The 24,070-nt window shown below is 48.3% G+C and overlaps 2 protein-coding genes across 5 annotated transcripts in view; both read right to left on the bottom strand.

The window, feature by feature from the left end:
* Nucleotides 1–302: 302 nt before the first annotated feature.
* Nucleotides 303–9,132, bottom strand: CCDC198 (coiled-coil domain containing 198). The gene is made up of 6 exons (XM_005528548.2): nt 8,893–9,132; nt 5,817–5,893; nt 3,073–3,159; nt 1,957–2,055; nt 1,397–1,562; nt 303–739 (listed from the first exon to the last, which is right to left on the bottom strand). Exons 1-6 carry the CDS (start codon nt 9,080–9,082, stop codon nt 495–497), a joined length of 864 nt encoding a protein of 287 aa, XP_005528605.2. The 5' UTR covers nt 9,083–9,132; the 3' UTR covers nt 303–494.
* Nucleotides 9,133–13,600: 4,468 nt separating this feature from the next.
* The window catches only part of SLC35F4 (solute carrier family 35 member F4), a 111,292-nt gene continuing 100,822 nt past the window's right edge, over nt 13,601–24,070 (bottom strand). For 3 of the 4 annotated variants that reach the window (XM_014257459.2, XM_088057698.1, XM_088057697.1), the window contains 5 exons: nt 23,456–23,675; nt 17,742–17,867; nt 16,484–16,676; nt 14,988–15,077; nt 13,601–13,982 (listed from right to left, as the gene is read on the bottom strand). In XM_014257459.2, coding sequence (XP_014112934.1) covers nt 13,741–13,982; nt 14,988–15,077; nt 16,484–16,676; nt 17,742–17,867; nt 23,456–23,675 — 871 coding nt within the window. In that variant the 3' untranslated portion in view covers nt 13,601–13,740. The remainder of the gene's footprint in view (nt 13,983–14,987; nt 15,078–16,483; nt 16,677–17,741; nt 17,868–23,455; nt 23,676–24,070) is intronic. The other variant, XM_088057699.1, reaches the window with a different exon arrangement.

The following is a 24,070-nucleotide window of genomic DNA, read 5'->3' as shown; positions in this document are numbered from 1 at the left end:
AAAGAGGAATTTTATAAATGCCAAAAAAATTTAATTTAAAGACACTCTAAGTGAATCATTTTACCTTGCATTTAGAACTCGGGTTTGTGGTTTAAAAAAGGTTAACCCCAATTTAAACAGGAAGATTGAGTAACTCAAAGGCAAGTGAAACGTTTCATTTCAGTTGAAATTTAATATTTGGGGTTAACCCAGAACTTTCCCCCGCTTCTGCTTGGTTTTATTTTGTTTTTGCCAGCCCCCTCCTCCTCTCTACCCCCATTTCACTGTTGCTCCATCCAAGGCTTCTTCCCCTGATATTTTGATTCAGCCACACAGCCCAGAGGGTTTTTATTCACCCCACATCAGTGAGCTCCTCGTTTCCAGATGTCCTTTCCACCGACCCGTGCTCACAGAAATTCCACAGCGCTGTCTCCAACCTCAGCCCATCCCTCTGGGGGGGTTCCAGCCCTTCCAGAGCTGGGCCTCGTTTCTTTGGCACATCCCAAGCCATGCCACTAGAAATCCCTGTCAAAGAAGTCATCAAAGAGGGAAACTCTCTCTGTCCTGGTCCTCACGAGCGTGGGTTTGCGGTGAGTCTTCTCTTCCCTCTCGCACTCCTCGGAGCCTGGGCTGGAGGAGTCCCAGAACAGATCCCTCGTCCGTGGCTCCCTGCAGAACCACAGCTCAGCCTTCCCCCTCCTGTCTGGAGAGAGCTCAGCCCTGTCAGGCTGCCTGGAGAGCTCCCCACCCCACGTGTTTCCTAGGGGAGAGAACAGAATAAAATACCGTGGTTTTGTAGAGCTGCTCAGAGAGCTGGAGTTGAGCTGGAAACGGCAAAGGGCAGCTGGAGGCACAGAAGGAAAATCCTGGGAGCTCCCTGTAGGACCAGACCCCACGTCTGGGGCAGGGTGAGGTGTAACACACCCAGGATTATATTTGGTGAAATTTTAGAGTCTGACAGTGTGGCTTTATCCCCAGGGGGAAGAGGTGAAGAACCACGAGGGAATGGGAAGCCAAGTTTGTTCCTCCTGGTGAAAGTTCACCTTCAGGCAAGTTTTTCACTGATTTAAGCACTTTCAGCCTTGGTGACACGTTCCTAGCCTGTGCCAAAGGTTGCCATGTGCAGGCAAAGCAGGACAGGGCTCGTGCCTTGGACAGGCCAGGATGAAGAGGTGGCTGAGATTCACTTCCCCCTTCTGTAGGGACAGTGGGGAAAAAAACCCTAAACCCAAAAAGTGATCAGCCTCAGTGAGTGGCACGTTTACCCCAGAGAGCTGTACAAACACAGCCTTTTTCCCCCTGAACCTGCTTCTTATCACTGCAGGAGGTGGAGCACTGGAAGAATCTTCCACAGGGAAACTTCTCCAGGTGACGTTTGGGTGAGTTTTACATCGCCTTGGAAAATAATTCCACTTACCAGGGTCATCTTCATGAAAATGCTGACTATGCTCAGCAGGGACAGGGTCTGGGCTTCTGGTGCTGTCAGCTCTCTGGGGACTGTCAAGGACATCCTGGGGGCTGAATTCCTTGATTTTTTGCTTATTGATTTTCGCCTCCCTGTGGAGATTCCGCTTCAGCTCCGCCTGGGTTTGCAAATGAGTTGTCAACACAAGCAGCAGAGGAGCGAACGCCTTTTAATAGCTCGACGTGGTACAGCATTAGGGGGTTGGCCCTGGAAATAATTGCACAGTCGAGTAGTTTAACCCAAGCAAATGGAATTTGCCAGGCTGGGTGCATGACAGAACATGACTGGGACAGGGATTTTTGGTTTCTCTGTGAGTCATGGCCAAATGAGGGCAAAGCACTGGAAAAATCACAGGTAATTACTGATCACAGGAGCCCTGGGGGTGCTCCCCACCAGCCCTCTGCCTGAGACACAGGGAAAGATTCCTTTCACCTCTCCAGCAAGAGGTCTGAAGCCTCCTGGTCCGTGGGAGAGACACCCCCATCTCCTCCCCAAATCCATCCTGGCATTACCTCTCGTCGCTTGCGGGTCAAGTCCAGCATCTGAAGCTTGTGCAAGTGCTGCCTCCTGCCAGGGAGGGGATTCAGGCTTTGCCCCCTCTTCTCCAGCACCTACGAGGTATTTAAGGGTGGAAATAAATACACCTGCACTTTCTGAAAGAGAAAGGAAGAGCCACCAGCTCACAAACCCCTCAGTTGCTCACGGATAAAGGCAGCGAGCATCTCCCTGTGCAGCCAGCTCGCAGGGATTCATCACAGATTCCCACTGTGCCTGCAGTTCATCCCACAGCTCTGGGGCAGGAGGGGAAAAAAACCTCATTAAAGCAATGTATTCGTGCTCCTGCCCCCCGAGGTGTTACTGCATTGGGTTGGTTCTCTGGGATAATCTCACGATCCAAAGGGAAGAATGGCTTCTGCATGTTTGGGGCTGCAGCGGGTATTTATGGCAAACGGTGTTTGCAGCTTTTAATCAGACTCATGGAGTTGTTAAGGGTGGAAAAGGTGCCTAAGATCATGGAGGCCAGCTGCTCCCCCAGCACTGCCAAGGCCACCACTGTCCCCAAGTGCCACATCCACACGGCTTTGAAACCCTTCCAAGGATGGGGACTCCACCACTGCCCTGGGCAGCTGTGCCAGTGCCTGACAATGCTTTCAGTGAAGGGATTTTCCTTAAAATCCAATCTAAACTTCTCCTGGCACAAGTTGAGACCATTTCCTCTTGTCCTGTCCCTTGTTCCCTGGGAGCAGAGCCTGAGCCCTGCCTGGCTCCAAGCTCCTGTCAGGGAGAGCGAGAAGGTCTCTCCCTTCTCCCCACCAACTGCAAGTGATGGGTGCTCAAGAAAGTAATTTAAAAACGTGCCTCTCATACTTTCAGCCTCAAAAACACTTACTGTCCTGGCTCAGCAGGTGCATCTCATCCAGGGAACTCTCGTGCTGGAGATCAGGAAGCTTTCCCCTTATTTTGGATCTTCTCACCCTCACACCAACGTTTCAGCTCAGTGTCCTGGGCTCAGCCAGGGACAGGAGCACAGCCAATACCAACTTCTGCCCTTCAGGGGGCCCAGGTGTGAGGGAAAGGAGCCTGCAGCCCGGAATGGCTTGTGGAAGGGCACAAACTCCTGTGCTCACCTTTGGTTTTGGGCCTGCAGCCACTGCTCGCTGACTCCAGGGCTTGGCAGGAGTGATGGCTTGTGGAGGGATGGCAGGTTCAAGCCTCTGCAAGTCCAGTATTTATAATTAGCATCTCTCATTCCACAGGATCATAAAACCACATATGAAATTACCTGGACATTCCCAGCTCCCATTCTGGCCTAGCTGCCTGGGATACAGGGAGGAGTTTGGCATCTCAGAGAAATGAGCAGCATTTTGTCCTTCAGGAGTGGGTAAAACTGGGGAAATCTTCTGCATTGCAGCACAAACAGCAAGGCCCCAGTCTGACAGCAATTCCATCCCTGCAGGTTTTTCTGTTTGAGCCCCAACAGTGCCCAAAGCTCCATCCAGGACCAGAGTGAAGCCAAACCACAGCTCAGATTGCTTCATGGCAAAGCTGGAGCGTGCAGATGTGTCATAATTTAATCATAAGGATACTATCAGGTCATCAAAGGGCAGATCCCAATTAGAGGAGACCTAGAGCACCGTTCCCTCTGTCCAGCCAGTCTTTACATTTGCCTAAGTAAGACTTCTCTCTGTAAAACTCTGCATGGTACAAAGTTCCTTTTCTGGTGGCTGGTGAAAATAGGCAGAGACTTTCTCTACAGCCTGCCCTGAGCATGGATTTTTATCTTGAGGAGCAAAGATGCCTCCTTAAATAATGCCAAGCTCTGAGGTGTTGCTTGGTATTCATAGCATCACAAAGGTTAGAAAATACCCCTCAGATCATCAAGCCCAGCCATTATCCCAGCACTGCCAGGTCCATCACTAAACCATGTCCCTAAATAACACATCCACACAATTTTTGAGCACTTCCAGGGGTGGTGACTCCACCTAGAGTTCCCTTCTAGGAGGGGAGCTCAGCACAGCTTCCATAAAAATTAAAGGGAACATCATCAAGGACTTTGTAAGACCTGATTTATACTTTATTTGGGACACCATTAACTCCTTGGTTACAAAAAAGTGTCCAACAAATGGGGACATGTCTCTGACTGTCTGCACTGAACTGCTGCTGAATCCTGAGCTTTGGATCTGTGTAAAAATGCAGGAGGAAAAATCGGCATCACGTAAAGGGAGAATTCTCCACCATCCCCAACGCCACGTGCACGTCTCTTAGCATCAAAATAAAACCCCACAAAGCTAAATATGAACCTGAAAAATGGCACTAGATGGCAGCATGTGACACCACAAGCTGTGGTCCAGGCTGGCATCACTCTGGGAAGCCACCAAGGCCACCAGCACGGGGTGGATGAAGGCAAAAATCCTCCCACATCCCTGAGCTCATCACCCCATCCTGCTGGGGAAGCCAAGCTTCAGGCTTTGGGTAAAGCTCTGTCCCAGGCTGGAAAACTGACTTTTCCCTTTAGTTTTTGTGAACATCACAGTTTTTTCCCTGGAAATACTCTCTGACCAAGATCCTCTAAAAGTCCTTGAGAAGGCCACGCCATCCTGCTCCACTGCCTTTGGGAATATTCCCAAGGGAAAAAGGCTTTTGCTGGAGCTGTGTGCACTCCCTAAGAGCAGCAGCAGCAGGACAGGGTAGGATTAACAAAGTCTTTGTCCTGGAATGAGTGTTAACAGTGACTGTCTCAAAAACACTCAAGTACAGCCGTGATGGAAATAAAATCAATAATTAAAAATTCCGTGCTGGTCAGAGGTTTCTAAAGGAAACTGCAATTCCATGACAGTTTTCAGGGTGTGGGTGGCTCCATCCAGAAGCCACTGCTGCATCATCCCACCAAGGCCAGGGACACATCATTCCACACCTCTGAAGCCACCAGGGTCACCCTGAGCCACAGCCCTGCGGGGAGCGGGTTTAAGTGACCCCCTTTGGTGGCTCTTCTTTATTATATTTAAAAGATGATAATCACAGCAAGGAAGTCTCAAGCAAAGAATCCTTGTTCCAGTGGGATTTTTGTTCACAGAATCATGGAAACCTGAAATTTTTGGGTTGGGAGGGACTTTAAGGACCAACCCCCCTGCCAGGAGCAGAGACATCTTTCACTACACCAGGTTGTTCCAAGTGGATTCAGGTTGGATATGAGGAAGAAATGCCCATGAATGAACACTGGCTTCGAGCTGTGGCCTCACCAGTGCCAAGTACAGGGGGAGAAATGATTTGGAGATATTTCTGAGCTTTAGTTTTGTAAGGGTAGCCTTTGTGTGGAGGGAAATCTTGACTCTTAGGTCAGGTAGAGTCATGGGGTTTGGGTCTTGGGGAGGAACGGATCTGAGAAGTGCAGGATGGGGAAACTGAGGGAGTTTGGGCAGGTGCAGAACATGAACAGAGATTCCTGAAACCCAGAACAACTGCTGTGTCCTTCACCATCCCCTAGTGCACAGCACATCTGTCTGCTTCTCCATCTCCTCTCCCAAGCTGCTGCCTTTGGCCTGAAGAGCCCAAAGCAGCCCCACACGACACAGGCTGGATCCTTTCTGCCAAGGGCTCTGTCCTGGCCACTCTGGCCCCGTGGCCACAGCAGGGTTTGCAGGAACCCAGACACCCCAGAGGGCAGTGGGACATCCCAGCAGAGGTGTCCCCATGTCCTTGCTGGGGGCACACGAGCTCGTGGTCACCCAAAATCAGGACACCCCCTTGTGTGGCTGTAGGGTATTTGCTTCCCCCACCGTGGTGCTGGGACACGTGTCCCTGTCCCCAAAAAGCCCATGGGGAGGGAGGGGTCAGTCAGGGCAGCTCCCAGGGAGCTTCACACGCGCCTTACTTGAGGCCTCCGAGGTGGGTGCTGCTTGATGATGCTGGCTCCATCCTTTCCTGGCAAGGTGTTCAAAGAGAGGGGCCCTTGAAGGTTAAAGAAATGGATGAAGTTACTTTTGGGTGAGGATCAGCTGCTTAGGTGCACTCAGCAATAGCTTTGTGCCCTGGTTTTTGGTTGGCATGTCCCACTGAAACCCCTGTCTGGGCATGGCAGTAACACATGGAACGTTCTGTTGGCTGCAGGAACTAAAGTGGGGGTAACTGTGCCTGTGACCTCTCACAAACACCACTCCAGCTTCCCTCTACAGCCACTCATGCTCCTAAATATGACCATCACCATTCTTGTGTCTCCTGTGGCCTCTCCCCCAGCCCCTGGGGTTTGGGTGCTCGAGGGACTCTTCTCCTCCCATTCCCTGTAACCATCAGCTGGCCAAGAAATCCCTGATCTCCTCTGCCTTCCCCCTGCCTGCCCTGTTAGTCAGGCACAGGCACGGTTTGGGTCTTTTCCTGCTGCTCAGCCCCTGAGACTCTGTTGTTGTTATTTTTTTGGTGGCACTGAGCGATGCCTCTGTGGAATTGCCGAGTGTGGCAGAGCTGGGCTGCAGCAGCAGGAGTCAGAGGGCTGTGCTCAGGTGAGTGGTGCACCCCCAGACCCTGGAAACCAGCCCAGAAGAAGGTGTCACACACCAGTGATGCCCTGTTAGTTATTAAGGCAGAGCTTTCTCTCAGGCCTGGGCGGGATCCAGGCTCAGTTCTGATCTGTGCTGGGGCTCTCAGGTGGACACCACCGCCCCTTTTGTTCTTTTCTTGCACAAATAAATACTTGCACGTGCAGGAAGTATTTCTATGACACAACAGTTTATCTGTTTATCCCACCCATCCACCCCAAAAGGCTGTCCTGGTGCATTCAAATGACATTTTATACCTGGAGTTAAGTGAGGTGTGGCTGAGCAGCTCCTGCACCCACGGGCTGGGAGCCCTGAGCAGCTAACAGGGGAGGAGGCTTGGGGATAAAGTGCAGGAAGAACATTACAGCTGATGCCAAATTTAATAGCCATATTTAACAAGAGAAGCAGTATTTTGGAGGTCAGTTTGTAAGATCACCAGGCTGGGCTCTTGGTGAAGAGAGAGAAGACAACCACAGAATTATGGAATGGGTTGGGTTGGAAGTGACCCTAAAGATCATTTTATTTCTACCCCCAGCCATGGGCAGGGGCACTTCCACTACCCCAGGTTGCTCCAAGCCCCATCCTTGGAACACTTGGACACTTCCAGGGATGGGGCAGCCACAGCTTCTCTGTGCCAGGGCCTCCCCACCCTCACAGGGAGGAATTTCTGCCTCCCTGAGGGTGCTGGGATGTGGGAAACTCCACGAGGTAAATGTTTTGCAGAGCCCTGGCAATGTTTAACCACCGAGTGAAGCTGTGGCTGCTCCACACACGCAGGAACGGGAGCCTGAAGGGAAAAATTCCAGCACAGGAGAAACAAACCTCATCTGCAGGGAACTGGTGGTGAAATAGCAGCTTGTTAGAGAAAAAGGGGGTTATGGAGCATTGCCTCTGTCTGCAGGCAAGTGAGTGCACAGGGAATTTCAGAGGGGAAAGGAAAAGGTGAGGGGGTGGCCCATGGAGATGGGAACAGGGACACGACACAAGGGAGTGGCTGTGGCTTAAGAGAAGCTTGTCCTGGTGAAGGGTACGGCCTTGAGGAAGTTATTTCTCCCTTTTGAGGTTTGATGGTTTGTGCTGTGTGTGTTTGGGGCTGTTTTGAGTTTTCCCCTCCCATCCCATGCATGCATGTGGCTTGTGGGACATCTGCAGATACAGAACTGGGGGGTGAGGGCTCCCTGGCCCCAAATCTGCTCCCCCCAGAGCAAAGCCCCAGCTCAAGGCATCCTTGTGACTCCTGTTCTCCTGTTTTCCACCCTTGCACTTCAACAGCAGCAGATCCTCCCCTCTGGGGTAACTGGATTTAAAATAAGCCAAGCTGAATGCTCATAAACCAAATAAAACCGATTCTCTTGGAGGCTTTGCTTATTTGGACAGCAGCTTGAGCTAATACTTCACTGAGCTTTCCTGAGCATACTCTTCTTGTTTCTGAAAATGGAAAGTAATGGAAGATTACATTTATTTTATTTTTTTTTAAATACACATTTTTTTAACAAGCATTTGTTAAATGCCCATTGATAATTTTCCAGAACAGGAACATTTGGTTGTTCTTTCTCTCATGAAATACTTAAAACCTGCTCTTCTACAGCCAGACCTGATCTGTATTCTCCCCAAAACCTCAGTTCTGGGAATGTCACTGCTGTCACTCCAGAGGTTTATTTGCTTTCACTGCTTCCTGATGCCACCTGATGAATGATCCTGGAGGAAATATCCAGCCTCTGGTGAAGCAGTGGTGCTTAACACTGCTTGGTGTGGGTCAGAAACTGCTTTTTGGGAATGGAAAAGCAGGGAGGGGGATGCTGGGGGTGCAGATCCTCCTCCCTCTGCCTCACCCTTCCTCACACCCACTGGTTTTTGTGGATGTTTCTCCCTACACTCCCCTAAGAGCTGTGGGCAGCATTTGTCAGCATCCAGCTCGTTGTGGAGCTGGATGTTCTCCAGATGGATGCAAACCTCTGGGCAGGATTTGGGTATGGATGGAGTTTAAAGGCTCCTTGTAGGGAAGCACACCCAGCCAGGCTGCCTTCCTCTGCTCCTGGCTTGGGAAATCTGCTGCTGGTTCCAGCGCTGATTTTCCCTGCCCAGAACCTAACTCTGATCAGGGATGTGTCTGACAGGGGCAGGTGAGCAGGACAGGGCTGTGATGGGCTCACACACAGGTGGGTGCCAGGGTGATGCTGGGCTGTTTCCAGACTGATCAGAGCAGGGAGCTGGGATCTGGCCTCTGGTGACTGAGACGCATTCCAAAACGGTGGAGGAGGAAAAAAATGAGTTTTCCCAAAGCTAAAAGATGCTGGAAATGGCAAAAATGGCAGAAAGCTGCTGATGCAGAACAGCACAGCCCTAAACCCACCCCACACTGCAGGCAGCAGACCCCAGCCCCAGGTTGACAGTGTCCCAGCAGTGACCCCTCACCTGCAGAGGCTCTCCTGTGCCAGGTCTCCCGCAGGGGTGGAAGCTCCAGGTGGAAGATGGGCTTTCCCCAGGGTGTCCCACCCGGGCTTTGTGGGCTGGGCTGTCCTGGCTCCCCGGGCAGGACACCCAGAGTGGGCCCTGGGGCCACCCTGGTCACCTTGGGCTGCACCTTGGAGGAGCTCAGGCCCATCCTGCAGAGCCAGGGCTGCGAGAGGAGAAGGGAAAGCCCTCATGCACCGTCCTCCCTGAACCTGGGAGGGATCTTTGTGAGCCCTGCCAGCTCTCACAGATGTCCTCCCCAGCTTGGTTAAACATTGACCCATCCCCAGCCATTCCCCTGCAGGGATGAGAGGTGGCTGCTGCTGACAGAGGAGGGAGAAGCAGCTCAGGAGCCGGTGCCGAGCTCCAATTTTCACCTCCAAGGGATTTTCATCCAGGGCCACCACCTCAGCTGGCCTGCAGGTACTTCTTCAAGCGGCTCTTTTGGTAAATCTTCAGGTTTTGGAAGGAAATTCAATCCCTGGAGCACCAGAAGGGTTAAAGTGTCTCCCATCCTGCATGGGAGAAGCAGCCTGGGAATAAAGCCTGGCCCAGGAGCTTCTCCCACCTCTGCTCCTGCTGGCTGGGGGCACTGCTGGAAGAAATGCAGCTTTAGTACAAAACTATCTGGGAATATCGGTCAAAGTGAGTCCTATTTGATAGTTCATAAAATCATAGGATTGTAAAAGGATTTGGCTTGGAAAAGATCTTAAAGATCTTCTAGTTCCACCCCCCTGCCATGGCAGAGACACTTTCCACCAGACCAAGTTTCCCCCAGAAGAAATTATTCATCCCTGGAACAACACAACCAGTTCATGCTTTCAGCCACAAAGCAGCAACATCTCTCATGACTTTGCTTTTCCCAGGTCACACAGGGCATGAGGGAGCAGAGCAACCTGGCCTGTAATTTTTTTTCCTTCTTCTTTTCAAATGAAAATGTAAAATCAACACCCTGCTTCCCTCCTGAGTTTCTCAATGCTTACTATTTTTCCTTTTTATTTTAATTACCCTTCCCCTGCTGAGAACAGGTCATTCCTGTTAAGCAGCTTGGGGAAATCATGAATTAAATGCAATGATGGATGTGTGGGAGCAGCAGAAACCCATGTGAATACTCATGTTTTATCTGGTGTTTTACCCAGGCACTGCCAAAGTCCTGGCAGGGTCCCCCTGCTCCCCACACTCCCCAACCCCAGGAGAGGTCCTGTCCATGTTTCCTTCTCCCAGAGTTTCACTCTGCAAAGCAAAGAGGGCCAAGGGCAGCAGCTGAAGGTTTGGGGTGGGGGGAGGCTGCAGGAGGATGCCCTTGCTGCAGGTCACTGAGGCAAGCTGAGATCCTGGTCAGAGATGCTCATCCTTCTCTTTAACTGGGAGTTATTTAATGCAATAATGTTATTTTATTTTGTCTATATGTAAAGGTCAGTGAAATTCCTGAGTACTGTGCTGTAGAAACATGGGGCTGGAGGAGCTTTGGGCCCATACAGTGCCCTCAGGGACAGCCCACAGTTCCTCCCAGGAGAGCTGGAAGAGTTTTATCCCTTTCTCTCATTTCATTTACTACTTTAAACTCTCCACTAAATTCAGCAACCTGTGAGGGGATGGTGATCCCTCTAGAATTGGATTTTTCAGCAGATTTATCGCAGTCAAAAAAAAATCATTGACTCCTAAGTGCTCTGATGTTGGGAAAATAAAAGATACTGGGAAAAGCTCAAGGGGAGGGCAGTGCCATGACTTGGAGCAGGACATTTGCACACAGAGGGGCAAAGGTGAATGAGGGGCACCACTCAAACACCCAACTGCAGCAGCGGATCTTAAAGCCTTAAAGCTTCTCTGCCTTAAAGCATCTCCTCAAAAATGAATTTTAAATCACAAAAATAAAATAAAAAAAATAAAAAAAATGTGGGCAAAGGAGGAGATGGAAAGTGGGTGGGATGGATTTTTGCCAAAGTAACGCCTGGGCTTTTATGCAAATCCCCAGTGAGTAAAGCAGAAAGAACCCCAGCGATGCGAGCAGGCTGTTGTTTATCCTGCTTGCAGCACGTTCAGGCAGCGACAGCGTGAACAAATGGATCAGCAAAGGGAGGAAAATAACCCAGCAAGGCTCCCCTGGCTGGGATACAAACTGCTGTGGCTGATAGAGCTTGTTATTACACATCTGTAAGGTCAAGAAACACGGCTCCTTCCTCCCTCTGCTCCTTGTCGCTGCTATTGGCAGGGGACATTCATCTTCTCTCAGCCCAGGCTGGGGACACCGTGGTGCTGATAACGCTGCCTGTGCTGCTGCTGCCTCACTGAGTCCTCCAGAGAGCCCTCCAGCCTCTGCTGGGGATGCTCCAGGAGGGTTATTCCCAGCACGTTTTGTTTTCCTTCCAGCCATAAGGAGAATCTGATAAAGCAGCTGCCGGATCAAAAGTGGCATTTTCCTTGGGTGCCACAGAAATGCAGCCTCACACTGCTGGGGAGGGCAGAGGGGGCTGCCAGAGAAATGAAACCCCACTGGGGGTTTGTGGCTTGCTGGGGAGGGCAGAGGGGGCTGCCAGAAGTGGCAGTGGTGGTGGAAGTGGCGATGTCCTGTCGGTCACTTGATGGGGATGGTTTTTGGTTTGCTGCTCCTCTGGTGGGTCACCAGCAGCATCAGCCCCAAGAGCCTCTGTTTGTGGTTCCTTGGGTTTGGTGGGTTCTTCTCCAGCTGGAAGGCTGAGCTGCACTCCAGGGAAAATCATTATTCCCATGCTTAATGAGGAGTTGGAACTGGAGGTTGGGCAGAGGTGAAGGAGGGGGATTAAGGCATCGCTGGAAAACATCTGGGAGCAGAGTGCCCAGAGCAGCTCTGGCTGTCCCTGGGTCCCTGGAAGTGTTCAAGGCCAGGCTGGACAGGGCTTGGAGCAGCCTGGGATAGTGGAAGGTGCCCCTGGCCATGGCAGGGGGTGGAACTGGAGGATCTTTAATACCCAATTCCAACCTGGATCATTCCATGAACACCAAACCAAAGCAGGGGTGCTCTGCTCAAGCCTTCCTGGTTGGGATTACAGTCTTCTCAACACCCTGTGCCCCTGGCCGTGGGATGTGTCAAGCAGGGGAAAGCTGACTCAAACAATGGGATTTTACACAGAATTCTCAATGAGCTTCCTTAAAGGATCCACTCCCAGGCCTGAAGATGCTGCCACGAGGCTGCTTGCCAAAAAGTACTCATCAATACATACTCAAAGTTTTGTTTTCCCCATGTGTTCAGTTTGGCAGGAGCTGAAATTTCAGTAAAACACATCCCCAAAACTATCTAGCAACGTAAATAAATGTATCAGCTCCAAAAGTGTGGGGAGAGGCCAAGCTGCCGTGTGCTGGGTGCTTTCAGCCCATCAGCATCTTTGTAATTAACTTTTTTGGAATATTTTTTGTCTATCTCTTCTCAAAAGCAGCAGAGCAGGAGCTGTAAGAGGCTTGAGTGTGTATGCCAACCTTACACCTCTGGGTTTAGGGCACAGGAGATGGCTGGGTTGGTTTTTGCAGCCTTAATTCTGCAGCTATTTGATGAAAGAGCCCAAGTTTGTGAGTTTTTTTAATACACACAAGTATTTTTTCTGCTCTGCTGGCTTCAAGGAACAGTTTAGACATGAATATTAAAATATTAAAAAAACATCCAATAGAAGAGTCAAATAAAGACTTAAATAATTTATAATTTACATTATTTTTTTTTCCTCCTGGCAGAAATAACATCAAAACACCCTTACTTGCTGTTAATCAAACTCACAAACTGGGCAGGAAGGTCAACAGAGCTCAGTAATCTATGATACTTTCCAGCTGGTTTTATTCTTCCTTTAAAAACAAACAAAAAACCCAAACAAAAAACAAACAACCAACCAAAAACAAAACAAAACAAAACAAAAAAACAGGGAAAAAATGTTTGTCTTTCTACCAAGTGCTCTCAAATAAAGACATTTTGAGTAGTCAATCCCAGGAGTGCTGTAAAACAGCCCAAATTATACAGCAACAGCCTTAGGGAAGGGACTGGGAGGTTGGTTGGTTTCATCTGGCGTTTGAAAGACTTTTCCACAGTAGAGGTTAAGAAAAATATTTGTTTGTCCCAACGCTCTGGAAAATAGAAAATGGCATTTCCCAGGGACAGCAGCGATCCAGGGTGTTCCATCTCTCCTGAAACTTGGGAGTGCAGCTTTCCTGGGAGAAAATGAGGTAAATAAAGTTATTTTTTTGCTTTACTCAAGGCACCCAAATTCCAGCACCACTTCTAGAAAGGTGGTGTTGGAAAGAGGCACAGCTCAGCGTGGCCTGGGAGGAGAGGCCTGATGTTCTGCACACCATGGAATATTTACTCTGATAATAATTGGGAATATCAGTGCTAACATTTCAGAAATGGATTCTTCAGAACTCCAGGAGAGGTTTGAAATGCTTTTCCAAAACTGCTACCCCGCTGAAAGGGCACTTCATTGAAAGTAAGTCAAGATGTCAAATTCTGAGATTTAACTGGAAATATCCAAGATTTGTATCCTCCAAAATGGCTCTACTTCTGCCAGCAGAGAGAGAGATAAACGATGCAAACTTGATCCACATTTTAAACTCACCAGCTCAGAAAGACACAAGCTTAAAACATTTATTACAAAAGATTTTATTGTAGTTATTTACACCCGTTCCTTGTTAAGTGTATAAACGTAAACATTTATTATAGATGTACTTCTCTTATCTTACAGTTCATCCCCTGCTCAGGTTAGATGACATTTTTTGAAGCATACAGGTGGTGAGGAAAGTTAAGCTATATTCACAGAATACACATCTGCGTGCAGGGACGCTCCTCCAGCCCTACGCCAGCGGGATGGACACCGTCCCGTTGGCTCTGCTCCTGCTCCTCGTGTGGACGCTGGATTCCGTCATGTCCTCGGAGTGATCCTCGCTCTTCTTCTCCTTCAGGCTGTTGATGAACCTCAGGGTGATCTCGTCCCACTCCTCGGGCAGCAGCATCAGCAGGAAGCCGATGCAGATGATGATGGTGGCCCCCAGCCGCACCACGCTGAAGATCATCTTGTGCTTCAGCAGGTCCACGGCTGGGAGGAGAGGAACAACAACGGCGTCACAACAGCAGCAGGATGGGTGATGGCACTGAGGGCCACGTCCCTGTGACCCTGTGTGCTGCACTCTGGCCCTGTGGCTCTCAAATCTCCCTGAGCAATCATCTGACAATGTAGTACTGGAGTGCCACAGCTCCTCTGTGCAGGATCTGAGGGAGCCTGGAGGGACTGGATTAAACCTCAACATTTCCATGGTGAAGGGTCTGTGAGGGAGCTGAGGGGGCTCAGCCTGGAGAAAAGGAGGCTCAGCCTGGAGAAAAGGAGGCTCAGCCTGGAGAAAAGGAGGCTCAGGGGGCACGTTCTGGCTCTCTGCAAGAAGAGGGTGCAGCCAGGTGAGGCTCAGGCTCTGCTCCCAGGGAACAAGGGACAGGACAAAGGGAAAAGACCTCAAGTTGGGACAGTTTGGGCATTAGGAAAAAATTCCTCACTGAACAGGCTGCCCAGGGCAGTGGTGGAGTCACCACCCCTCAAAGTGTCCAAAAAGTGAGTGGACATGGCACTTCACTTTATGTCTTAGTGAGCACAGGGATATTTGGTTGAAGGTTGGACTTGATCATCTTGGAGGTTTTTTCCAGCCTTAACAAACCTATGGTTCTGTGATTTCTGAGATGGAAGGCACTCGATGGTAACTCTTTATCCACAACAGGCTGCATCAGCAGAGTGTTCCCTCAGGAACCAGGGATGGGGAGAGAGCAGCACATGGGCCAGAGAGCTCCAGGCCCAGGCTCCCAGCTCCACCAACAGCACTACAGCACCCCTGAGCCTCCCACAGGCATTGCTGCACAGCTGCATTCCCCTAAAACCAAGTATTTCCTGGTGCTCAAAGCCCCAAGAGTGATGAGGCTGAAGAGACTGAAGAGCAGAGACACAGGCTGCTCAAGACAGGACTCTGGAGTCAATTTCCACCCAACAAATTATTTAAGCAATTAAATTGCTTTCTGAGTTGCCATGGGCTCGTTTTGGCAGCAGCAGCAGTGGTACCTGCATTTCCAGGGACGCTGAGCACGGTGCCGATGGAGATCAGGATGGGGTAGGTCAGCACCACCCCAACGTTAACCAGGATATTGAAAGCTGGAGAAAAACAGAGAAAATATTACATAAAAATGGGGGAAAACACCAGAGTGAGACTTTTCTCCTCCACCTTGACTCTACAGTATGTAGATATTAATATGTGATATTTATATGTATTATTTTATTATTTATATTTATATTTATATTAGTATGTGATATTAATATGTGATATTTAGTATCCATACCACAATGAGGGAGTTGTCACAAAGTAATTGATTTTTAATCTTTAATACTGAGGTTATCATATTCCATGGCTTTGCACAGGCTTTAATCAGGTACAAAAAATCAGGTCTTTTGTTGTTTGGGGTTTGGGTTTTTTTTGTTACATGACAGCACCCCCAGAGAGCTCTGATTTCCTTGAAAGATTAAAAAAAACCCTTGAAGTTTGCTTAAGTTTCTTTAACCTTTCCTTGAAAGATTAAAAGCAAACTTAAGACTTTGATCACCCACCACCCAGTCCTGCTGCTGAGCCCCCTGCATAAGGCTGGGTTTATACACTTGGGTGACAAATTATCCCTAATTTTGGTCCCCTAGGAGCTCTCAGGGCAGCTGCAGTAGCTGAAGGTGCTCACAGCAGCTCAGCTGCCAGCCTGGCCACATCTCAGGATGGGATGGGCAGTGACATTTCTCTTTGCTTCCATTTAATAAATGTGTAGTGAGACAAAAACCTCTTCAATTATGGAATAAAAGAGACTTTACCAAAGGAAAGGATGTTGTTATATGTGGAAATTAAAATGCCCCGGGGCTGAATCCAACAGATATTTTGTTGGCAATTCTGGCTCAGAAAGAGGGAGCCTTATGTGAGCCCTGCCCAGAGCCTGCAGCACCCAGAAAGGTGTGGGGGTGCCCCTGTCAGTGCACAAACATCCCCCAGGAGCTGCCTGGGAACATGCAGCCCTTCGAAATGGGATTTACAGCAGCCAAGCTGTGCCAGAGACAGGGGCATTGGTGTGGACCTACGGTAGGGATGAAAAAATAGGCAATTAGCAGTGCTGCTTCATGTTTACTCCCTGCTATTATTGTTAATTATTAATTATTATTAATTATAACTGTGCTTACATATCAATTATTAATTGTATATAAATTAATAGCAATGTTTCATGAGGTGTAATGAGAAATATGAATCATTTCTAAGGAGCACCAGTTTGCACCAGGACCAGAATTAATCTGTAAGAGAGCTCTGCTGCTTAAGGGGATGGAGGAAATTAATTTTGCCCAAAGCTAAATTGATACAGGGTAGGAGGGGTGAAGCCCCCATAATTTTTTTTTATTAGAAAAATAAATTATTTTTATTTATATAAATTAATTAAATATTAAATTAATCTTAAATAATTATATTATTATAGAAAATATTGTTTAAATTTTTTTTTATTATAAAAAGAAATAGGTTTTTTTTAATCACATACCTAACCAGAGGCCAGCTACTCCACACAGGTAACCCCACGGCACAGCAGAGAAGGGGTACCAGTACTCCACCTTTGTGAAGTAGAGGATGATGGGGGTGATGGAGATGAAGATGAAGTTGAAGAAGCCCAGGGTGGACACAAAATGAGCTGCTTCCCCGAAGTTTGCACTCCCAAGAAACATTTTGAACAAAACCTGGAGAGAAGAGGAGAGAGGAGGGGTTTAGACTCCATGCCTGCCATGGAAGCACTCCACTGGGGAGAGTGGGGCAAAGGACAACATGCCCCAGCCCAGCCCTTTTCCTACACAAGAGTCTTGCAGGGGGATCCTTGGTGGGATTTCTGCCCTTCCCTTTGTTTTAGCACCACATCTTTGCCACGGGGATGGCTGGGGCTGTGTAACAAACCTTTACACAAAATGCCACGAGGAACAAGTGTAGAAGAAGCCAGGAAAAAGCAAGACTAAAGCAAGAACCCAAGGACACACCATTCATGAACTGAATGTAGAGGATTTGGGCTGAGTGTGGCAATGCTGGGATTTGGGAGGAGACTCCAGTGACTTCCACAGCATGACCCTGCTGTGAGAGGAAAACCAGCCTGGAAGGGCTCACTCTGTGAGAATTTGTCCTCTATGAACTGAGTGACTTGTGAAAGGCCACAACAAATTTATGAGTGAGACGAGCAAAGTCTAAAGCTGCAAGGGCAGCTTCTGATCCCACCACAACTCACCCCAAACTTTAAGCATGCAGCTGAAAACAAACCCAGCCACGTTCAGCCCAACCTGTTCCTGAGACACAGAATCCCTGCCTTTCCCAGCCCTCAGCTTCCAGAGCAGCCACTTCTTCCAAGCAGAAGTGTCTCCAGGGAATTACCTGTGCTCATCACAGGGCTCTGAGCCCAGCGTGTGCCAGGGAGCTGCGGGGCAGACCTGGGATGAGCTGGCCAACCTGGCTCTCCTCCCTGCTGCACATGGAAAGCCACTTTGAAAGGTGTTGATAAACGCTGTTGTCATGATTTAAAAATGATCATGCACTCCTCCTGACGTGGCAGTGGAGATTTCATTAAAGGCTCATTAAGAAACGCCATTCTGGGTAATTGGCAGATGACAGCTAATTACCCTCGGGGTAGATTTCCTGACATTGTCACAACGAGTGATGAACAGAACAAAACATTTATTTTACAGACATCCTCTCTGTATTTTTGTCTTTTCAACAGCCAGTGCTAATGAACATAGGAGTGCCAACAAACAGTTGTGACCTACCTTGTAGAGTGCAGACGTGGAGGCTGATCCCACGGCGTAGGCCACCCCAATAATGGAATCACCCTGGAAACCATCTGCATATGCCATCATTACAATTCCTGTGATTGCCATTATTGCTGCCACTATCTGCACAGACAAAGCAAAGCAGTGTAAAGCTGAGGTCATCACTGCCAGGGGCTTCTCATGAGCGTCATTACGCGCTTGCTCTGACCTGGAGCTTTCTTGTTTTCCCTTAAATAGGAAAGATCGTGGGAGAGATGTAAAGCATAATGGAAGTGCGTGCACTGACAGGGATGTGGATCTACAGCACTGCAAATTCTGCTGGGGCCTACTGACAGAACATCCATCATTATGGATTTTGTCAGCTAAACATCCACTTTGGAGAGACAACTGCAAGATCAAGAAATTTTAAGGCATCACGTTCTACTGTACAACGAGAGAAGTATTTAGCAATGCCACCAATTTGACTTGAAACACAATCATTAGATGGCCAAACATCTTGGAAATTTAGTCCTGGGGAATGAGCCCTGTATTTTGGAACACCAGGGTACCACAGGGAGCTCTTCCAGCTGTTTTGGCTGTGTCCTGACAGCATTTTTGGACAGACATGACCAAATTTCTTCATGAAGCCTTTACCTTTGTGCTTAGGTTTCTGGCCTCATTTGAAAATCCCAGAGAGAGCATCTAAGGAGCTTCAAAGAAAAAGAGCAGGAATCGTTACCTATCCCATATCTGAAATCCTGGGTCTTGATTCCAAGAACCTTAAGGAAGTTGTAGGGAGCCCAGTGTGTTTCATTCTTTAAAAAACTCCCCCTCTCCACCTAATTGCCCTCAGCAGGTAAATGTGGAGTGTGAATTTCAAAGACACAGAACACCCAGCTTCCTTGGAGTGTTTCCTGAGCCAGTGCACAACTCCTGAGCCATCACCAATGTGCCATGGGCACTTTGCCTCTTGAAAACATCACTGAACTTTCTTTAAGAAATATTTAGCCCTATATAAACCTAAGCTTCAGCCTACAGACTTCAAAGACTTCATCTTGATCCAAACATGTAAAACAGCCTTTCAGAGCTCACAGTTTGCCAAGAGTCCCAGAAAACCACTGACACTCATCCCAAGCAGATGTGAGCCAGACTGAGGCAATAAGCACAAAAAAATCCCACAAAATAACTTCAGCAGAGCCAGTCGGGTGAGCAAAACCACGTTTCAAGGGACACATGGGACAGGGACACAGGACTGACTCAGGTGAAGGTGTTCCCACACAGGGGACAATGAGGAACCCAGAGACACCTCCCAGGGCAGGGCAAATCTCTGAGACTCCAGGTGAAAATGTCAGCTCCTAAATCCCACAGGCATCCAGGCCCACATCTTCCCAGGAAAACTCATCTCCTGGGTGCAGCTTGAAGTCCTTCCCCCTCACCATCAGCCCTATTTCACCAGTCCTTGAGGCACACAGGTGCCCCCTCACATGGCAGTGGCTGTGCCAAAGTCAGAAACCCCACTGCAGGTCTGGATCCCAGCTGACTTACATGTAAAACACCCCAACTCCAAGATGCAGGTCAGCAAAACCCGCAGGTATCACTGGTATCCCCAAATTCACCATGAAATGGCAGCTGAAATCCAGATTCCCCAATGCCATGGGCTGGAGTCCCCTGTGGAACTGCAGTCTCAACGGTGGGATGAGATCTGGGATAGTTTCAGCAAGAGGGGACCAGGAGGTTTCCCCCTTTTCCTTCCCAGGGAACACATTCCAGCAGCTGGGCCATCCTGGGGACACCACAGCAGTCCCAGCCCCAAAGCAATGTTGAGCCAGGACCCCTCAGACACCCACAGCCTCTCCTGTGAGTGCCCAGAACCCCCTGCCCTGCCACACTGCCAGGCTGGACTCACCTCAGGCTGCACTACACATCCTGCCCCGCACAGAAATTCAGGATTTCAGCTGCCAGCTGGAGTATTTCCAGCACTGAGTCTGTCTCAGAAGGCAAAACAGAAGAGTCCAGTGTAGTAATGCCCTCCTTCCAAGGGCAAGGATGGAGATTTAACTCTTGGTGCCCTCACTGCTCAGTCCTTTCCTTGTGTCAGTGAAAATGAGTAGATCCATCATCCCCTTTCTTCCTGTCGTGAAAAACTCACTCCCAGTCTGCCTAAACCAAATTTAGAGAGCCAGATTCCTAATTTAATCGAATATTTATAAAGCCAAGCACTTTTTTTCCCCCTGGCACAACTAAAATGATGGGCAGGTGGAGCATCATCACCTGAGACTGAAAACAGCAAAAAACATTATTTAAATGTCATGCTGAAGGCTCCTCCTGCATGCTGCACACCAGGGCATCAGCACAGCTGACCTCTGCCTGCCTCAGGTGTTGGCTTTAGAAACCTGAGCTCTCATCTGCAGGCTGCTCTGCAAGGTCACAGGGAAGCAAAGGTGGCTGTCAACTCATTAAACCAGGCTTTTAATTAATGGAAGAGTGTAGTAACTTTCTTTTGGAGCCTCCTAGGTAAGGAATGATATTAGTTTGCCTCTTTTTTTTTTTCTTTTTTCCCTGAAAGAGAGCAAGGCCAACCAACAGCTTATCAGAAACATATTTTTTTTCTCTGTGGAGCACAGCAGAAAATGAGGTGTAAAGAATCACAGAATGGTTTGGGTTGGAAGGGAACTTGAAGATCATCCAGTGCCAACCCTCTGCCATGGCAGGGACACCTTCCACTAGACCAGGTTGCTCCAAGCCCCATCCAACCTGGCATTGAACACCTTCAAGGACAGGGAAGAAACCTCTCTTCAGGCTAAAGTCGACATTTTCAGGGGAGAAAAATGTCCCCAAACTATTCTGTACCTAAAAAACATTGATTCAACTCCACACATGAAGCCCAACTAAGAGCTTAAATATGCAAACATATAAGCATGTGTTTAAATTTAAGCAGCACCAGCCAGCAGAATTACTCAGATATGTAAAGTCATTTAAATCTTTGTGCTTGCTTTGAGCCAAAGCTGTCTGGACTTCCCAAAGTGTGACATGGACACGTTATTAATTTGATAGAGAGATGTTCAGAAGTGTCCAGGCAAAGGTTAGGGGGCAGGGATGGTTCTGTGTGTCCTTGCCCAGGGCAGGAGGCACTTCAGGGCACCTGAGCTCTATCTTTGCTAGGTAAATAGAACCAGGGAATTGTTAAGGTTGGAGAAGAGCTCATCGTGTCCAACCCTTCAACCTGACACTGCCAGATCCACCACTAAACTCTGTCCCCAAGCACCACATCTACACATTTTCTGAGCACTCCCAGGAATGGTGACTCCACCACTTCCCTGGGCAGCTTGTTCCAGTGCCTGACCACCCTTCCTGTAAGGAAATCTTTCCTAATACCCAACCTAAACCTGCCCTTGTGTTCTTCTCTCTCAGGTGGGTGCTACAGCTGATGGCATGTGGCTCTGCCTGCAGAGCACACGCTCTGGGTGCCTCAAACACAGCCACAGCAGCTGAAACTTTGTGTGCAGCCCTTCTGCAGTTATTCAGTGCTCCCACAGGTGGGATTGTGCCATTCCACAGGGTGGCCAGCAAGACAGGATTGCCTTAAGATGTGGCATCTGAAAATCCAGCCCTGCAGCCTGGCTGGCAGCTGCTTTCAGGTGTGCAGGAAGGGTGCCAGGGGATCAGAGGGATGTCAGGCAGCTGCCATGTGCCCATGGGCACCCATGGGCAGTTTGGGGACTGCTGCAGCCCCACTGGGCACACAGGGAGCTGGGGATGTGCTGCAGAGCCACTGCTGTCCCAGGCACAGCAGCATCCATCCCCACCCCGATGCAACCCAGACATCCCCGACAGCCTCGGAGCTCTGCAAGAGCTGCTGGGAGTTGAGCTCCTTGGAAAAGCTGCCTGAGCTCCTGGGTGCAGAGTTTTTCCACCAAAACATGGCTCAGGCTATAGGATTAAACCTTTATTTCTCTTCATGTCCTCGCTGTCCAAGTAACCCAATTCCTGCTGCTCTCCGAGGGGCTGCGGGCGAGAGCAGCTGAAGCATTCAGAGCACAAAAAGCTGTGTCTGTGCTGCTCTGTCATATTTTAGCTCTCAAACACTCTCCTGCGTGGTTATTAACATCATTAAGTGTTATTCTGTCAGCAGAGCAGCTGGAAAACGCTGTGAATTACCTCTCCAGCAATGGGCATCCAGGCTCTGCCAGCGAGCAGTGAAATTCAGTTTATGGGCAGGGTTTGCTGCTCACTTTTCCCTCCAGGTTTTTCCTGTGTGAACCCTACGGTGTTTACAGCATTCCTACTAATGCATATTTATGGCAACCTTTTTTTACTCAGTGAAAAATAAATAAGAACTGAAAATAGCTTTTATTTCTAGGTTTCCTTAACAGAGCAGGCTAGGAGAACACAAGAGCTACACTTGCTCCTCCAGAAAGTTGTTGCTTTGAGATGAAAATGAGCTTAAAGGGTACAAAATACTCAATTTTTTCAGATGATCAAGGGGCAGAGGGAGATAGTTATTGTTCCTGTTATTTCTGTAGAGAACTGAGGGTTTTACACCCTGTTTATTCTTTGAGTCTGTCAGTGAGGGTGGGTCACATTCACCTGATGTTTCTGTATTTCCAGCTGTGTATGAAATAGATATCCAGGTGTTACCTTCAAGCAAGCCTGGCAAGCACAATGCTCTGCTCAGTGTCCTGGTGGCTGCTCCAAAAGCCAGATGAGATACCTGTACAACAGGATGTGTTTTCCTTTCATTTCTGAACCCTTCTATCACACTATTAACCAAAAAACCAAAAAAGAATAAAAGACCAAAAAAAGAAAAAATAAGAAAAAGCTGCAGTGCCCATTTTCAAAAAACAAACTGACTTGGGTGAGTGTCCTGATCCATCATGCTTCCCATGGAACTTAAATCCAGCTGCTGCTGGTCTCTTCTGGTCACAGCCACTACACCTGGCCCCAGCCAGTGCCTAATGTAGTTCAAGATTTTCAATAATTCAGTCAGGATTGTGCAAAAATGGGACTTTGAGCCATTTCAGAAGGGAAGCTGCATCAATGAACTAGCAGAAATCCTCACTACACCTCATCCAAGGTGTGAAGCCAACAGTTTAAATTGCTGCATGTTGGGAGATGTGTGTATGGAAAATCACACAACAAACTTGCTTTCCCCAGATCCAGGGGATCATTTTGTTTGAGTTCTGTTTTAAATTTCTGCAGGGTCCATTTTACTGCCAGTGAGTCCTGTAATACTTCAGTGCAAAATGCACCTCCAAACAAGAGAGCTGTGCTAATTTTAAAGCAATTTTGGCACATGCACATGTGAATGTGTGTGAGAAAAGTGATGGGGTAGCACAAGAAAAATCATCACACACTGAGAACATCTGTCTACCCAAACAAGGAATAAAACTGCTTTGGTTAGAACCTAAACATTCATCACTAAGTTTAAAATGAAATTAACTAAACTTCAGCACAATAAGCCAAGAAAGAATAGGTTTATATGAAACTGGAAGTTTTTCTGCTGTAATTCATCGAGTTACACTTGGCTGTAATAGCTCCTTGAAATTCCCACACTGAATTTCTCAAGTTCTGAGGTCTCTAACTGATCCTGAGGCTGCACCATAAAACTACATGAGAAAGGTTTTCACGGTGTGGCTACGCCCCAGTGCAGCAGTGCTATGGCAGCACCATGGCTGATGGGTTTAAGTGCAATCATGAAAACATGAGAGTGGAAAAGGAGGCACGTTCATTACCCTTGCTCCCATGAACCTGTCTTTGAGCACAATCCAAGAAAGCAAGAAGACAAAAGCTTTGTTACAACAGAACAGGGCAGAGACGTCTGTGGCTGTGAGCTTCTTTAAAGCCAGTAAATACAGGTAGTTAGTCAAAGTCCACAGAATAGAAAAGGGAGCAGTCCTTTTAAGAAAGAGTTTCAGCGTCAGACCATCTTCACCAAAAATCCGACTGCATTCCCTAAGGAAAGAAAAGAGTTTCAGTCTCAGCCAGGGTTTTCCTTAGCATTCACTCCAGCACAACAAACATTCATTAGGCTTTTATAGTGCTTTTCCTAACTACTCCACACGCCCAAGGGAATCCATTATTTAATTCACATAGGGGGAAAAAAAAGCGCACAATCTCCTTAAAACAGCAATTTCACAAGAAGAAAAGACGTAACTTACCTGGAATAATCACACTCTGTGCAACAATAATCCCAGGGACTCACACACAGAAATGAAGGTTATCTATAATGTACTGACAGCTCCCAGACTCTGCCTTCAAGGCTGTGAGCACAGGGATTAGAATCACCATTTTTTTCTCTGCAGCTTCCCAATTTTCTTTTTTTTTTTTTTTTGCATTGCTCCAAGCCC

Source organism: Pseudopodoces humilis, chromosome 7 (assembly GCF_049639895.1).
Source record: "Pseudopodoces humilis isolate 2021_Gansu_Grassland_sample_001 chromosome 7, ASM4963989v1, whole genome shotgun sequence".
Classification (NCBI taxonomy): Eukaryota; Metazoa; Chordata; class Aves; order Passeriformes; family Paridae; genus Pseudopodoces; species Pseudopodoces humilis.
This window is presented reverse-complemented; position numbering and strand designations above follow the sequence as displayed.

Excerpts from the sequence above, each read along its gene's own strand:
- CCDC198 (XM_005528548.2), bottom strand. The coding sequence starts at position 9,082 with ATGGGCCTGAGCTCCTCCAAGGTGCAGCCCAAGGTGACCAGGGTGGCC. Across the intron at positions 3,160-5,816 it reads ACCCACCTCGGAGGCCTCAA|AGGCTTGAACCTGCCATCCC; the intron begins GTAAGGCGCGTG and ends CTGGACTTGCAG. Across the intron at positions 1,563-1,956 it reads TGACCCGCAAGCGACGAGAG|GCGGAGCTGAAGCGGAATCT; the intron begins GTAATGCCAGGA and ends TTGCAAACCCAG.